General features: G+C 40.2%; 1 protein-coding gene across 3 annotated transcripts in view; it reads left to right on the forward strand.

Moving 5' to 3' along the window:
* The window catches only part of TFAP2D (transcription factor AP-2 delta), a 53,822-nt gene that overhangs the window by 10,616 nt on the left and 25,298 nt on the right, over nucleotides 1-17,908 (forward strand). For all 3 annotated transcript variants that reach the window (XM_064709919.1, XM_064709920.1, XM_064709918.1), the window contains 3 exons: nucleotides 6,393-6,558; nucleotides 9,209-9,327; nucleotides 17,384-17,525. In XM_064709919.1, the coding sequence (XP_064565989.1) occupies nucleotides 6,393-6,558; nucleotides 9,209-9,327; nucleotides 17,384-17,525 (427 nt within the window). The remainder of the gene's footprint in view (nucleotides 1-6,392; nucleotides 6,559-9,208; nucleotides 9,328-17,383; nucleotides 17,526-17,908) is intronic.

Genomic DNA, 17,908 nt, shown 5'->3' on the forward strand with positions numbered 1-17,908 from the left:
CCCATTCCTGCTGGGGTAGAGGTTGTGTATTCTGTCTTTTCTATCGCATTTTGCTCCATTTCGAGCTGCGGAGTGTCACGGTCTGCACAGTCCCAGCTTTGCCTGCCTCAGCGGAGATGTTGCAGCCAGGCACGGACGGGATGCGCACCACGCTGAGCTGCCCCTGGAATGTCAAGAACTCAGGCACACACCGGGAGTGAAGTGTGCAAGAGCACAGGGCAAGCGGGCACACAACAAACACACGACACGTACAGGACACACACACACAGAGCCAGCCAGCGGCTCCTGGTTCAGATTCACCTTTCAAGTGTCTCTGCCCCACTCGTGGGGCACCTTGGGCAGAGCCCCAAACCTTTACCACACCTTCACACCCCACACCACACACAGCCTACCCAAGCCTTTGTCCTGCAGGGGCACGGGCACTCTCCAGCTGCACTCAGCAGTTTTCCCAAGCCAGTGGCACAGAGACGACCTGGAGAGGCATTGGGAAGGTGCATTTCCCTTGTGTATGGGAAAGAGGAATGTAGCAAATATATTTTAATTTGGGTATGGTTTGGATCTTACCCTTCAACCCTGTGACTCCTAGTCACAGAAATTCTCCTCTGTCAGTGCTGATACACCTCGATAATGGAGGGCTGGTCCTGGTGGCTTGAGATATTTTTACATCATACAATCCTTAAAGCTGGTTTCCTGTAACAAACCAACTTATTCGTATTATTCTCTTTTTCACCTTGCTTCTCCCAAGCTCTTTTTTAAACCTTGCTTACACTTAAAACTCTTACAGTTCTTAATATCCTTAAAAACCAAAGAATTTTTGTTTAGGTGGTGTAGGTAAGAGGCTGGTCTTACAAACTGATGGTGATACCCTCAATCTTACTGAACATTTTGGTTTATATTTAAAAATTCCTCATGCTGTTCATGCAGGCATGTCTTTGTTTGCTTGGCGTGAATGTTGTAGTGAGGGACATCTCAGAATTGTTTATCTTCGTGGCATGAGCTCGTTTTATGTGGCTACCAATGCAATGAAAAGTTTGTTAACTTAAATGAAACTAAAAGAATAACTGGGGAAAAAACCAAAAAATTTCAGTACTTCCTATTTTTCCTGACAAATGTAGATTAGTTTTAGAGTTTTGAATATTTAGCTGCTGATGCTAATGACTGGGTCATGTGAGGATAATTTGGAGAACATTTTACATTGCTTATAGACCTTTTGGAACTGAAAATGGGATTAAACAGTACTGACAAAATCTGTACTGATGACTGCTTGCTTACATTTGCTACATGATAAGGGAATAAAGCTAAGGAGAGACAGATTCTAATGTCTTTATTTCCTAACGTACTCTAAACTTGCCAGAATTTCAGCACAGGGCAGAAAATACACTATAAACTGGAGTACCTCACAAACAGCACCTGTAAATATAAATAATAGACTAATAAAAAGCATAGTATGCTATTAATATTTTATATAAGATCAATCTGTTGACATTCAGGTGTGCTTATACTTAATAATGTACACAAGTACACAAATGTCTATATCCTGAAAAACAAAATAAACAGCACTTCTGCAGTGTTGTCACCAGTGTATTATGATGTTTCCTTACATAGGTGCATGACATTTACAGGTGAATATCTTGGAGAGAGGGACTATGTTGTATTGAATGAATATGAAACACTCATCATATTGTGGCAGTTACAATTAACAAATAAAAGATGGCCTTTAAGAGTTGTAAGGATGCACAAAATTATAGACAAATATTTTAGAAAAAAATTGTATTTGAAGTGTAAAAACCATCTAGTGACAATCATGGACATTTGTCTCTGTCATTCCTGAAAAAAAACCATAACCATTGCCTATGAAAAGTATAAAAAATATTCCAGAATGTTGATTTTATTGATGAAAGGATGCACAAATATTTTACTCTGGTGGTGTAAGGGAGCCTCACATTTCGGCAGGTGCCCGAGTAACTAAGTCAGAATAAATGACCTCACTCCAGTCATCCCATTGTTCTCTTCATCTGTACAAAGGGAACCTGCAACCAAAACAGAGCCAGCTCCCTCTCCACGTGTGTTATTGGGATTTTCATTGTGCTGACAAGATGGGTGGGTTCGAGCAGGGCTCTGTTCTCCCTGCTGTCATCTGCACAACCCATCATCACTTGTGCTGGCATCTTGTACCCACGTGTGCTATTTGATGTGGAGACAGGGATGAGAGAGGGAAAATGCTCTCCCCATGTTTGCTCTGAATACCTTTTCCAGTGCCACATAGTCTAACTTTTGCTTGTTCTAGGCTTGGGAAACAAAGCAAAAGCACAGTTCTCATGAAGGAGGACCCTGTGTGGAGCATGAACCAGTCAGTCAGAAGGAAAAGGTTTGGGCTCCCAAAGTAAACAAACTTAGTCCTTTGTCATTCCTCTCTCTCAGGACACTTGAAAATAATCATAGATTATAATAATAGAATATTTTGTGTTGGAAGAGACCTTTAAAAGTCATCTTGTCCAACCCTTTGCAATGAGCAGGGACATCTTTAACTACATCAGGTTATATATATTCTTTTGTGGTGATGTGGGGGTTCAGTACACAGCAGTTTTGGGCCCTTGATCTCTCACCTAGATGAGATCAGCTGCACAAAGCATCTTTCCCACCCATTATTATCTTGCGTTTATTGCAAAAATAAATTGTATTTATTGAAATCAACATGAAGATGACAGATTAGAGATGAAAACTGTCATGAATAAAGAAGTAATGGAATAGAGTTGGATGAGAGAGAAGCCTTAAAGAAGAGATTGAGTGCCTGAAATCTTCCCTCCTTTCTTTTTTCCCCCTAATCTATCAGTTGCAATATAAATTATAATTCTCCCTTTGCCTAAATCTTGTCCTGCCTCTGTTTCCAGACCTCTGGCTGTAAGAGCACAACCATCACCATTTACAGTCATTTCCAAAGTAGTACCTTATGGCAACAGATGAAATCAGATCAGACCACATTATCACTTCCCTATGGGAATAAACAGTTGTCCTAAAAAGAATCTTAACACTCACAGGCCCATTTCATGTGGAACTCAGAGCACAAAATTGCTGAGGCAATCAGCTGGATGATCCCACCAGTTATCTCACTGTCTGCCTGCTCTCCTTTTCTATTTTCTGGCTTTTCCATAGGATGAATACCATGGATAATGAGCCAGGGTGCAAGGGCCACAGCTTGCCCTTCTTCAGGCACACTTTGGGTGGCAAAAAGAAATTTGTGGGCAGATTTCTTTGTTGCTCCTGCATGTGGGGCTCTTAATTTGATGAGCTGAGGGGGTTTTATGTGTCCTGGCACCAGAAGTCAGTCTGCAAAGATTTCCAAAGCCAGCAAAAACTGCTGAGAGTAACAGGGATCTCCAGGCTGAATCACTAGACTCATGAAAAGCATTATTTCCACTCTGGTTTTGAGGCATTATTTCTGCTTCTTCTGCTCGTGTCTTAGCATCCCACCTCTCAAGTGCTCTGTTATGACAAGATTGGGTCAGCAATTAAGCGAGGATTGACTTTTCCAGCAGCACCTACAATGGCATTGTGTTGACAGGAAAAAATCTGATTGTTGCCACTGCTGTTTAGTTCACCTTAAAACATTTCTTGTGGTCTTCATGTTAAGCTGCTTTGCAAAATCACTCTAACACACGAACACAAGGAGGGAAGGAACACTCTGAAGCTTGTGCTTGACAAGAAACCTAATCCTTAATCTTCCCGTGTGGCTGCCCTTCTCCTTTCTCATCTCTTTCCAGCAGCCCGCTATGCCTTTTTCTGTTTACCAGTGGTGCAAAGGCCAGGTCTTCATCCATCTCCTCTCCAAGGTGGTGTTTTTGGTAGGAAATTAATGCCTTTAAAAATGCACACAGCTTGTGACAAAGATATATCTTCATCTAGAAAGCACCACACTGCTCTCTGTTGCTGTGTCAATGAATAATTAATTGAGTGAAATAATTACATGCAATAGATTTTACCTTCTTGTAATTTGCTACTTTTTCCCCATGTTTCTGGAAAGCAAATGATCTAGACTTGCTGAGTTCTTTTATTTTTAACCCATACCTGGCTCACCTGGAACTTCCTTGGTTTAGATCACGTTGCTTGGGCATAATATTTTAAAATATTTCAGACTGTAAGCAACTTTCTACTAAATAGTAATAAGAAGCGTTGCAGTAAATTCTTGTTAGTGTAGGAGCAGCTGCAGGGTAACAGGTTTTTGGATTAAAGGAACAATTATTTATCTGGCATAAAGGGTGCACATACTGGCTTAACCTGGCAAGGAGATGAACTTTAATATGACACTGATTTCAGTACAGTCTCACTCGTTATAAAATCTAGAGACTCATTGAAGTAAATAAATATGTAGACAGTGCTACTGTTTTCTTGACACGTATATATATATACACGTGTGTATGTGCATTGTGTGGCAGATGCCAAACAAACAGATCTACTCCGTGTTAACGCTCTTCACAAATGTACCTGACAGACCAGAAGTTGGAAAACGTTACTTGAAAATATTTACAGGTTTCTGGAAAAAAAAAAAGAAAAAGAAAATCTACCAAAGAAAACCCAAACACACCAAAACAACACAGACCAAAAATTATTTCAGGCGTGTGGTGCCAGATTTCTGTGTTTGAGCACTTGAGCTCATTAATTGTAGCTTTGAGCTGTGTAAAAATGTGCATCGGTGCCCTTGATGTGCCTATATTTTGGTGATGCATGAATTGTCTCTATATCCTGTCTAAGAAGTGGACACTAATATCTGCCCTGGAACATAATTAGAAGTCATAAAATACCCTGCTGTACAGAGTCAGGATCTCACCCATCTGGGATTGATACCAAGAGATGTTCTTTTCTGGTGTTGCTGTCAGCACAAATGTTTAAATATACCTTCAAGAGCTGAAATATTTGGAAAGAAATTCTGTTTGCCTTATGTAAGCAAGCAATAGTCTGCATTTAATGAAGGTTCATCCTTCAGTCTGTCTCTGTGAGAAGTGGAACAGAGTCACCTTAATTTTAAGAGGGCTGCATGTGTAAGTTGATAAAGGCGTAGGATCTTACCTAAAGGGACCTTTTAATTGTTATTCTATTCTATTCTATTCTATTCTATTCTATTCTATTCTATTCTATTCTATTCTATTCTCATTATAGAATTTTGGTTAGAAGCTAAAATTTTTAAGTGCAACAAAGTGAGATTTTGTAGTCAAAAGAGATTAAAATGTTCATAGGAAAAAAGAAACTATCAGGGTATTTTGAAAGATACAATATGCCTCCTTTAAGCATGAGTGATGAGCACAGATCCATTCTACTCTAAGAAGGTCTTCACATCATCATCCTCATATAAACAATCTGAACTTCTCCTAGTAGTGCATTGAATTTTATGATATTTTGTATCACTGTCATATGCAGCTCATTCTTCTTTTTCTCATCTTTCCCTCAGGGAATAATAGTGCATGCAGTGGTAAGGTTTATTTCCTTCACAGATTTTTTTTGTTGTAGTCAGGTTGGAGAAGGCAGGTCAAAGAAAAGTGTTTTGTGCTTGGTGATAAAATATGTGTTAGTCCTTAAGATTATTTCTTTTTTTTCCCTGGGAGTTTGTTCTACTCTCTTGGATCAGTTGAAGAGAAAGTTTTCTCTCTTTCTCTCTCTCACACTAACTTTAAGTTAAAAGCTCAGTTTTGCCTGAGGAGTTATTGATCACAGTCTTGACTGAAAGATTTGGTGATCATTCAGCAGTTTTAGACCCAGGCCAAGTAATTGCCACTCTCAAGAAATAAACAATTGCACAGCTAACCTGAGATAAACTGATGTAGCTCAATAGATTTCAATCGTTAATATCAGCTGAGGATTTGACCTAACTTTGGAAGGAATTTATGAGTTCAAAGGTGTGGAAAGCTGTTCTTGCGGCAAATCACTGCACATCCATGGTCTTCTTGCATCTTTGTAATCCTAGATACTGCTATGAGAGTTAAATTTAACGTTTCTCATTAGAACCAACATCCTAATATTTTCACAAACTGTGTTTTTTTAAAATTGTGAGTGAGGGTTCAATCTTATTTTTAAAGTTTATACTAGATTGGAGAGACCTTAGTGATAATAGGTAATTTTTTCAGAGCATGAAATCAAATGATATCAAATAACCATAACAAGGTGTTTTGACGGTAAAGCTTATGAGAACTAATAATTCACTGTTCCCACACTGAAATTCCAACACATTCATTTTTCTCAGAACAATAATATTACAGAAAGCCAAACCACACACACCCTAAGAAAAACCAAACCCAAACAAAATCAACCACAAGAGAAGCACGGAATTGTTCTTCATGGTTGAGTTTGCCAAAACACAGAAGAGGAGCTTTCCCTCACTTTAATATTTCCTTTTTTTGAAGGTGGCACCTGTGTTGTGAACCCCACTGACCTGTTCTGCTCCGTTCCTGGTCGCTTGTCCCTGCTCAGCTCCACTTCCAAGTACAAAGTGACCATCGCCGAGGTGAAGAGGCGCCTTTCACCACCAGAATGCCTCAACGCCTCCCTCCTCGGAGGTATTTTGAGAAGGTAAGTTGAAGGTGAGGATAACAACTCCTAGACAATGCAGTAATTGCTGTAATTTTATTTATTTTCAACAGTTCTTTTCCCCTACTTGGATAGTGGTTGCACTTGAGGTGAACAGAAGGGGATGGATCAGGAGGGAACACTGGGGAATTTTCAGTAAATTAGCAAGTTTACATTTTTCATCAAGCTGATTTTTTTTTACCTCCTCTGTTCAGTTACTCATCAGATGTGGATAGATATTGCTTTGACTAGTTTTGAGCAAAAAAGGAAAAGGAAATTCAATGTGTGGAAAATTTCACCAGACCTACAAATCTAAATTCGTGCTGAGAAACAATCTCAAAGAAAATAGTTTTGCAATAGTTACAGCCCTCCCTCAACAAAATAATAAAAAACTGAGATGTAGAGATGCCTTCTCTTTCCTTTATTTGCATGGTTTTTTGAGCACAAAGAAGATAGAATAACCTGCTTTTACTTTTCTCATTGTGAGATATTAGGGGAGAAGTGAAGACTTAGGTAAAGTTTTGCCTCTGACCCTTCACTGACCAGAGCAGACACCTGCAGAGAGCAGGAGCAGAAAGAAGGAAAGGGGCAGACTGTGCCTCACACTGCAAGAGGAAAACCAGGAGGCAACTGTAATTCAGCCAGGCATATCTAAGTCACGGTGTCCCTGAGGCGTCAGCTCAGATGGCATCAGCTGCCTGAGCACCCTTTGATCAAAACTAGCTGGAAAGTCATGGGCTATTTCACTGCTGGCACTGAGGGCCACACTGATCCTCCTGCTTGTACTGAAAGTCATTTTAACCAGCCTGAGACACGCAGGCACTCCAGAGCTGTCTTGACGCATCTTGGAGAATAATGACTATAGACTATAAATCGTTTTCAAGGCGTGAGTCCCATTCAACTGCCTCTATGGGCATTGGAATCCAAAATCTACATTCACCAAAATTTTCCCCTCTGTTTGTTTCATCCTGAAGAAACCTTCAGCTAATTCTCATTTAAATATTCGTGCTGCAGATTTCATCAATACAGTGCAAGCTATTATGGATTCAAGGCATCGACTTGAATGTGGGGCCTCACTTCTCTGTTATTAAAATGCTTGAATGATCCCCACAGGTTTTTGACCCAGACTAAATATCTCCTCTTCCAAATTAACCCTTGGCATGGTTCAGGAGTTTGCAAAAACCAGGGACTCCTCCCTGTCTGCACTTTGGATGTACTGATTCTGTTTTATGAATCAGAGAGAGCAATAGAAGAGATTTGGTGAGTTTGTAACTGAGGGTTTCACAGCTGGGGAACATGCTCAAGCACTCTGTATTTGACCAGGAAAGAGGTAGGAAAACAAAATCTCATTGATTGTTTAACTGAGACCTTGAAGGCTTGTTTCTGCATCCTGCCAGCAGTCACTGGTTACCTATCTTCCCAAATAGCTTGCTTTGGGAGTAAAGTGTTCTTCTGAATAAAGAAAAAAATCTTTTCAGAAAGTATTTCCTGACAAACAATGTGGCCAAAGTTGTGGTATTTTTAATGCATAAAAACAAACATTCAAACAATGATGTTCTGTGTTTGGTTTCCTCCTCTGCCTGAAGGAACTTGAACATGAACCTCAAAATATTTACTCAGAAATTACTTTTTCTAAGCTATGGGCCCCTCAGTCTCGTTTGGGGTTAATTATGTATTTCTTGTACAAAAAACAAAGGTATAGATGCTTATCTAATTAAAGGACAGGTCATTCATTTGGGATGTGAGATATCAGGGTTCCAGTCACTGTTTTATTCATTGTTGAAGCATTTTAACATTGGTTGTCAGCTGACTGCTGCATCTGTTTGAAAGACACAGGTTTAAATTCCCTCAGGCTGAGGAAAAATTTGAACCTACATCTGTTGCATAAGTGGATTTGTCTGAAAAGTACTACAGAAAAGTAGCTGGGACACACCAGGACCCATTTTGCGAGAACAATGGGATGTAGGTGTTTGGCAATGGGGCACAGATAACCAATGATTGTTGAGATTTTAGCTTCAGCATTTCCTATTGCCTTGGCCTTCTCACTTGTGAGTTTTGGGCTTTGCAGACAACATTTCCAAATACCCAGATCTCTACATAAATTATGGAGGGATAGTTAGAGCTGGTTTCCACACAGACATCTACATTTAAGTACCTATCTGGCTTCCTTTAGTAGCCAGATAAGCCAGACAGTAAAGTTCACTCATTGTGGATATCTGTTTAATCTGATTCTAAGGTCATGTTTGTGTCTAATTTGTCTTTGAAGCCTGGCTTGGCTAAATCAGGTGTAAGTGTTTGCACTGTCAATATTTACATTTAGTCACTGAAACCCCAGGTGCCATGCCCAAATCAGGACACTGGGCTCCTCTAGGTGGAAACTGCCTGAAGATCTGATGCTCCCATGACAGGCATTACAACCTCTAACTCTGCCAGAAAGCTGATGTTAAAGAATCACCTAGATTAAAGAATCACCTAGAGCACGCAGGAAATTAAGTATATAGCTCTGAAATATTTCCCATGGATGTCACCACTGAAAGCATTACTCTACATATTAGTCAATGAAGTGTGCACAATTTCTAGGCTTATATTAACATGGGGGAAAGGTGCAGAATAATGACAAATATATCTCTTTCCTACTGTTCTCTCATGACAGAGCAAAATCCAAGAACGGAGGACGCTGCTTGAGAGAAAAATTAGACAGACTTGGACTAAATTTGCCTGCAGGAAGAAGAAAAGCAGCAAATGTCACACTCCTGACTTCCCTGGTAGAAGGTAGGGTCTCTAATATTGCAATATAATATTACCATAATTAAAATGTTTCATGGCATGCAACCCTTTTCAGCCATAGGGTTAAATTCCGTAATCTGTATTTTGTATAAAGAGACCTGACTTGCCTAAAGCCACAGAAAGAGTGAGTTGCAGAATGGAAGTTTACTCTGAGATATCTTGGCTCCCAGCAAGTGTCTTGGTTCTGCAGTTTCCTCAGCATTGATTTGTGCTTACAAATCGATGTTCTGAGTGTTCTTGTGAGAGAGATGAATGTCTTATACTAACTCTGTAAGTAGGTTTGTTTATCCTCCTTTTCTTTTTTTTTAACTTATGAATTTCCTGGAGCTGGTCCAAAAATGTGATGATTTTTTTTTGTCTCCCATAAGAAAGCATAATATTTAGACAAGCCTTTTCCCCACACACATAAATGAATGAAATCTGTTTTCAGATAATATCTAGACAGGCTCAGGAGATACTTTCTTGGCCTTTATTTGTTGTTTAAATATCATTCACCAAATACTGCCAGGTTCTTCAAACCTTCAGCTGGGAGATGCAGGTTCAAACCCCTCAGGCAAAGGGAAGAAACTCTACCTGCATCTCCTCTGTTCTGGGTGAATCCACTAAGTACCCAGTTTGTTGTTTGGCTGTGAGTTGCAGCTCTGGGAATTTCAGATCCCTCCTCCTTGATGCTGAGAGAACTCAGCTCATCCTAAAGGTCAATACCTTCTACAGTCATAGCCTGAAAGGGCCATAAGATCTAGGCAAGTAGGCTGAGGTCTCAGCACGTATTACCACAGAATTACAGAATTACAGAAGGATTGAGGCTGGAAGACTCCTCTGGTGATCTCCCAGGCCAATCCTCCTGCTCAAAGCAGGGTCAATTAGAAGAGCTTGCTCAGGACTTTGTGAGTTTTTATTATCCCAAAGGATGGAGACTCTTCAAGGCAGAAATAGCATTGAATCCTCAACACTGATGATTTTCAGCATCTATGACAAGGGATGAGATTTTCAGGGGTCACTGAGCACAGGGAAGTTCAGTGGAGCTGCTCTGAAGCACAGATGTGTCCATATCACACCTGCTTGCAATTGGAAGCTCTCATGGAGTTACAGTCTTAGAAAAGGTACCAAGTTAGAGGAGCAGGGGCTGTTCCCACCTTCAGGCATCTCGGTTCAGGGCAGAATAAACACAGCTGGGTTTTATCAGTAAAGAGAACAGTGGCTTTAAGCTGAAATCAGGAAGAATTTGTTGCCTGTGAGGGTGGTGAGGTCCTGACACGGGGTACCCAGAGAAGCTGTGGCTGCCCCTGGATCCCTGGAAGTGTCCAAGGCCAGGCTGGACAGGGCTTGGAGCAGCCTGGGATGGTGGAAGGTGTCCCTGCCCATGGCAGGGTATGGAGCTGGTTATCTTTAAGGTTTCTTTCAACCTAGACCATTCCATGGTTCTGGGATTCTATGTGACCAGTTATTCATTCATTCATCAGAAGAGACTGAGGGACTGTTTGACAACTGCTGGCCTGGGGCTGATGGCTGAGAAATTTTACTGTAAGTCAGGGTTAGATTCCTGCTTCCCAGGAATGGAGCTGTGCCACCTCCCTGCCTTTATTCAAAGCCTGTAGCAAACCTGCTATCAAGCCTGTGGTGTTGTTTCTGTTCTTTAACTGCCTTGCTGTGAGTCCTAAAGGCAAATACTGATGTGCCTGAGCTCACTTTGGCAGAGACCTTTTTGCCTGGATATGCTAATTGTGAATTTTATCTCATGGAATTTTTGGGACTGGCACCTCCATGTTAACATTCCAACAGAAAATTAAGCGAAGCTCATTCCCTGTCTGTGTAACCAATTCTGGGTCAAACTTGGTGGTGCTCATTGAATTCTTGGTGGTATAAGCTGTTCTGACTTTGGACTTGCAGATATTCCTTCTAAGTGGAATTAACTTACAGCACAATTTCTTCAAGGAAAACCATCCTTCAGTGGTTCCTGCTGCTGGAGGGGGCAGAAATGGAAGGACACAGGCTTATTCTGTGGGTTAGGGAATCCAGAGGAAAAAAAACATGAGCTTTTTCTCTGTGATAGCAATACAGAAATTGAAATAATAATTTGTTAGTTTTATTTATTAAAATCTCTAAAATATCAGGTACATTTTGTGTACATCTCATAAGAACCCAAGATTGTGTCACTCTTGACTTCTTCAGATAGTTCTAAATTTATTATTATTAAAGGTCCTCACAGTCTTCAATATATTGAGGTTTTAATATCTCTTTAAGGTAAAAGCATGCTCCACCTCTTGAATATCTATGTGATACAAGATATGGCAAAATTAGTTGCATTATTGTGTTTATTGACCAAAAGCCAGTCAAAAATCTCTGTCATGACTCCTACTTTGCTTCCTCTAAAACATACTGAATTCATTGAGTTTTGGGGAGTCTGTTAAGTTCAATGAGGAACTGAAATTTAATTCTAGGCTTTCTCTGTCACAGTAAGGTCCAGATTTTGTGAAAATTATTTTGTGGCCTACTGTTTTCTGCAAAGTTTTTTCTCTTTGGAGTTGTGCTCTGCTGCAAGATGCTTACTGCTGACTGGATCAGGTCGCATCTTTAGAGTCTTTGTTAGGGACCAAAATAAGAATTGTTTGACAGATCAGTTCTGTTCTCTTTGTCATGCACATAAATCAGCACAAGGAGTGAAAAGGCAGAGAGGGAGGGTGAAATCAGTGTTGCAGGGCTCTCCTGAGCAATTTGAGGACGCATCACCATGCAACCTGCAGGCGAGGGATGCCCTCTAGTGCCTGGACTAGATGGAGGGAAAGGTCATTTTTCTTGCGAGATCCAAAAGGAAAATTTCTACATATTAGCTGTAAAATAAAGGCTCCTCGGATAAATACTAGTATTTCCAAGGCTAAGGTTTACTGTGGGCTCAAAAGAGTCAAAAGCTTCTCCAGTGGGAGCAATGAAGGATGTGAAAAGAGGGAATGTGTCCCCTTCTGTCTGAATGGGTCACTTAACAAGGCATAAGTGTGATTGCAGATGCAGGTTAAAGCAGTGCCTGAATGATTTTTAAACCATTAGACTAAAAAAAAAGAAAAACTAATAAAAATTCTAGAGTTTGTTTTTCTGTCAAACCCGATTAAGACACTAAATTTCCTAGACAGAGAATTAATGACATTCATCATTTGGGGACCAAAACTCTTGAGAAAAATAGGTCAGTGGCTTCTTTTTTCATCGTGCTCTCAACTATCACACTTCTCCCCCACCAGCCTTTGTTTAAACATCCTTCCACTTGTTCCTCCTCCCTTCTCACCCTACAAATAGAATAAACTTTCCTTCCACCTCCCGCCTGTCCCTCCTCCCCCTGAGTGACATTTCTGCCGGGTAGAGCATCCGGAGGAGGCTCAGCGGAGGAGAGTGGGAGGCTCAGATGGCGAGTGTCCCTCTCCTGGGGACACAGCTCCTGCCTTCACTCCTCACCGGAGCAGCTCTCACTCCTGCTGGCCCCGGGGGACCCTCACTCTGCTCCTTGCACCTGCCCACAGACACCTTTCAAGGTGCTGCTCTCCCCACCGAGGCTCTCCAGAGCTGTCCCTGCCCATTCTGCTCCAGCACCTGTCCCTTTTCCAGCAAAGCTCGCTGCTCAATTGTCAAACTCCGGGAGATGCAGGGCTGGGTTTAAGGAGAGTCCAAGATTCCCAACATTTCTCTTTATCAAAGAGCTGGAGGCATCACACACATGGGGAAATTGGGGTTTAGGTTGAATTTAGATTGAAACAAGGCAAGTGACTATAATAGTCAGGGGTTTTAGTTGTTTCTACCTTTATCGTGATTCCTCCTTCAACTAGGCAGAAGATGGAAAATCTAAGGTAAAAGAAAAAAGGTCAATTCATCCACATTTCCACACGAGGAAATTGGATTTTAGGGTTTTAGGCTGAATCTAGATTGAAACAAGGCAAGTAGCTTTGATAGTCAGGGGGTTTGGTGGTTTCTACCTTTATTGTGATTCTTACAATGAGGTAAATAACAACAAGGCAGAAGATGGAAAATCTAAGGTAAAACAAAAAGGTCAGTTCATCCACAATTCCACACAGGGAAACTGAAATTTAGGTGATTAGGATTTTAGGTTGAATTTACATTGAAACAAGGCAAGTAACTATAATAGTAAGGCTTTTTAGTTGTTTCTACCTTTATTGTGATTCCTATTTTGAGGTAAATATCAACTAGGCAGAAAATGGGAAATCTAAGGTAAGAGAAAAAAGGTCGGTTCATCCACATTTCCACATGGGGAAATTGGATTTTGGGTTTTTAGGATTAGGGTTTTAGGTTGAATTTAGATTGAAACAAGGCAACTAACTTTAATAATCAGATGTTTTAGTTGTTTCTATCTGATTCCTACTGTGAGGTAAATAACAACAAGGCAGAAGATGGGAAATATAAAGGAAAAGGGAAAAGGTCGGTTCATCCACATTTCCACACAGGGAAATTGGATTTTAGATTTTTAGGATTAGGATTTTAGGTTGAACTTAGATTGAAACAAGGCAAGTAATTTTAATAGTCAGAGGTTTTAGTTGTTTCTACCTTTATTTTGAGTCCTACCATGAGGTAAAACTAGGCAGAAGATGGGAAATCTAAGGTAAAAGAAAAAGATCGGTACATCCACATTTCCAACATTTACACATTTTCTCCCAAAGTAAATCATTGTCCAAATTATGCAGTAGAAAAAGAAATAACATATTCTATGACACTGTATAAACTACTTTCCCCCACCAAGCAGACTTAATCCTACTGTACAGTAATCAAAAGGATATCTATTCACCAAAAAAAATGTCTATCACAGTACACTTCTAAGCATCAAATCATCATTTGGTCCTGGTTTGAAATTACATCTTTGCTTAACAATGAGATAGGAGAAATTATGTTCTGCAGAGTGTTCTCAAGTCCAAATTTTAAAATTGTTTTTTAATTTAGAATTTGTAGTTAGAATTCAGGATGCCTGCTCCTTATACCATATGCATGCTTATATGAATAAATATGCATAGCTCTAACATGCATTTTTAGTGTATGTGAGCTTTCCATTTCCAGAAAAATATTTTCAATTTTAATTTAAATTATTTTAATTATTACTTCATTAAAAACAATAATTACATTTGTATCTATACTTTCACCAATCTATATTCAAGAAGAGATATGTAATTTTTTTTTCTTTTTGTTCAGACGGTTTTATATCACAGTCACAACCCCAGGTCCAGACAGGTTTTATACCTTTGAATCATTTTCTCAGATTATCAGAACAGTATTAGTATAATTTTCTCAGCTCTAGCAAATAATATAAGCCATCTTTATAAATATAAATTTGAATGACAATTCACATTTTCATTCCTTTTTTTCCTAACAGTAAGTGGACACATTCGCATTTCAGTCATTTAATTTTTGATCATGTTAAATGAATGCAAACATTTCAACACAAAAAGCTCTGCTCTCCTAAAGAAACCAACACTTTTGCAATGGCTAAATGTTTAAATTCTTTGCTGTCTACATTCCTTGTACTGTTACTGGGACTGACTGGGACCATGATGAAGCTGTCTGGAGAATTGCAATTGCACCTGATGACAGCTTCAAAGGGTTTGACTTTTATTTTCTTTCCATGCTGGAATGAAGATAAACCTACAAAGTATTTTAACAGAATTTTGTTGAAAAGAAAACCCCATGCTCTTCTGAAATAGATTTACTCTGTAAGTCTTTATTTAAGGAAGAATAAAAGCATATCTGAAATAGACATTTTGAAACTACTCTACAGAAATGTAAAATTTATGGCTTAAATTTTTACCCTTTCTCACCCATGAAGAAGTCAGGGATAGATGTTTGAAAAACAAAGCAATCAGTCAATTGTATTGTTCATTCTGATTCTCTGTTATCTTATCATTGAAACATATTTTGCTCCCACTGGAAATTATTTTACCTTTCTAGAAGCTGCAAACTAAGTGGAAACTGTTTCTCCTTTCAGCTCAGAGATGCTGATTCCTTGTTAATGTCTTCATTCTTTTTAGGAATACTGATAAATCATGTTTTTTTTAAAAAAAAAAGTAGAGAAAGTAGATGATTTTGACTCAAATCTTCAATTTTTCTGTAAAGTTGGTTACAGCTGCAGAGGTTGTAGCTGGCTGGTATCAGCAAACAGATTGCCTAGGAGTGGTGCATGGATTTTGTCAGTATCTGAATAAACTGGGGCAGATAAACACAGACTATAAGCATTTTCTTGTGGAATCAAAAGGTGTTTTTCCATTAAAAACTCCAGTGGTAGAAGGGGAGACAATAATATCTCAGAAGAAGGAGAATGGAGTTCAAGTAGAGGTCAATACATGCAGTTTCTTATTCCTCATACTGTCCCTGGCACAGGACCACTGTTTCCATGGAACTTCTCCTCTTCCTTGGCTTAACCAAGCCTGGCTGAGCATGGGATTCATCTCCCCACCTTCACTGCAGTTGCACCTTCTCATGTCAGATCATAGTAAATAGCGAGAAATCAGCACTTCTGAGTTTAATGATTTAATTTCATGATTAAGGGAAGCTAAATTCATAATTAACATTTTATTACATTGCTCGGAACAGCTGTGGAATTTCCATAGCTGGAAACATTCAAGACTAGGCTTGAAAAAGCCTTGAATAACGTCATCTAAGGCGATGCTGTCAGCAGAAGGTGATTTCCTGAGTTCTAATCTAGACTTTCCATAATTCCTCTGATTCCCTTTTGCCTTCTACTGTAGTACAGGATGATACATGCTTCAAGTGCTACTTTGTCTCCATTGACTTGAAAGTATTCCGTCAGACATCAATATTGACATTTAATCTGATGAATTCCACTGCAGATATTCTCAAAGCGAGGAGCTGCATGTCCTGTATCCCTCCTGACAGCTTCAGCCTTTTGAACTTCAAAGAGCCAGAGTCCAATGCCACTTCTCCTGATGGCAATCAAACACACAACTCTGAAAAAAAAAAGAAAAATAAAAGTGGAAAAACCCTACAACCCCTGAACTCCAAAACTATTCTGGAGCACATCTCTGTTAGTCACTCATGCAGATGTGCTTCAACATACGCTTCTGGTAGCTGACCTACTTCTTCTTTCTGCAATGAGATGAGAGCAAGTGTCATCTGGAAATGCCTATTTCCCACCAGGCAAAACTAACTTTTGCACAGCTGTTCACAATCCAGACAGCTGCTTTTGATCAGATAAATCCCACACCGATGTTGTCAGAGTCACAGTGTGCAGGTCAGAGTGTTCAGTAAACCCTAAAATTAAATTCTGGATTCTCTAAGCTAGGGAAGAAGGTGCTTTCCTTTCAGATGCATTTGTCTGTCAGCACAGAGCTGGGTTCTTGTGTTCAGTCTTTGCCGTGAGGTAGAGAGGTGCTCAGTGCAACTGCCTTCTTCATCATCTTCCCTTGTTGTTTTGCCTGGTCAGTTTTGTTTGCAATCCTTCTGGAAACAAGAATATTTATTGAGTTCTCCCTTGGTGTCTGTTCTTCTCTGGTGTGGGGAACTTGTACTGTTGGCTTAACCTCTAAGGAAATGTAGTGGAATGTGTGTTACCCCCATGGGGCTTTTCTGGGGTAGAGGGTTCTTCTTCCATTACACCCAGGCACTAAGGCACCAAAGGCTGACTCAGGTCTTCAAAGTTGTTTATTCCTACTTTCTGCTCTTTTCCATGCCTTGAATATAAATTATGAACAGGGCTTGCAAAATTGGGCAGCTGCCCAATACTCACTGGTGGCAAGACAGGGCCAAGTGTCTTGGCCAGTATTTTCTCCTGAGAGGGACATCCTTCCATTGGATGAGAGGAATATCCTTCCTATCTTCTGCCTGGAACCAGCTGATGGCTAAACATCCACAGCCCAGCTGGGCTGAAATGTGTAACTGACTTGAGAATGGCTGTCTACAGAAGTGATTTGCTAATGTTTGGGTTTTTTTTTTTTTAAGAATGTAATAAATTCTGGAACAATAATAACAACAATGTAATGATGATGATGATGGTAATAATAACACTAAGAAATGACTGACCCATTTTGTTTGACCGCAGGGGAAGCGCTACATTTGGCCAGAGATTTCGGCTACACCTGTGAAACAGAGTTCCCTGCCAAGGCAGTAGGAGAGCACATTGCCAGACAGCACATGGAACAGAAAGAGCAGACAGCGAGGAAAAAGATGATCCTAGCGACCAAGTAAGGAGGGAGAGGGAGCAAAAAAAGAAATCGGTCTGTCACTTCTCCATGTGGGATCTGTGGGCTGGGGGAGGGAGGAGTGGGAGTATGGAGCTGGGATTGTGGTGGCTGCTGTCACAGCAGCGCTCACTGGCTGTGGGTGAGTGAAATCCTCCTCAGAGATGCTGAAAGAGGGACCTGATTTACTGCAGTGAGGTTTTAGTGGCTGTGCTCTCATTGCCTGTGGTTTAGGGGGCACGTACATCTTCCCAGATGCTTTGGTTTAGATGAGAGCAGAGGATATTATTACATGGTAAGATCTATGGGATGGAAACTGGCTTTGTCTCCTGTTTGTGTGTGAGCAGGAGATCTAAGCCTTTGCTGAAGTACTGGTTACTGTTGGG

This window comes from Zonotrichia leucophrys, chromosome 3 (genome assembly GCF_028769735.1).
Source record: "Zonotrichia leucophrys gambelii isolate GWCS_2022_RI chromosome 3, RI_Zleu_2.0, whole genome shotgun sequence".
Lineage (NCBI taxonomy): Eukaryota > Metazoa > Chordata > Aves > Passeriformes > Passerellidae > Zonotrichia > Zonotrichia leucophrys.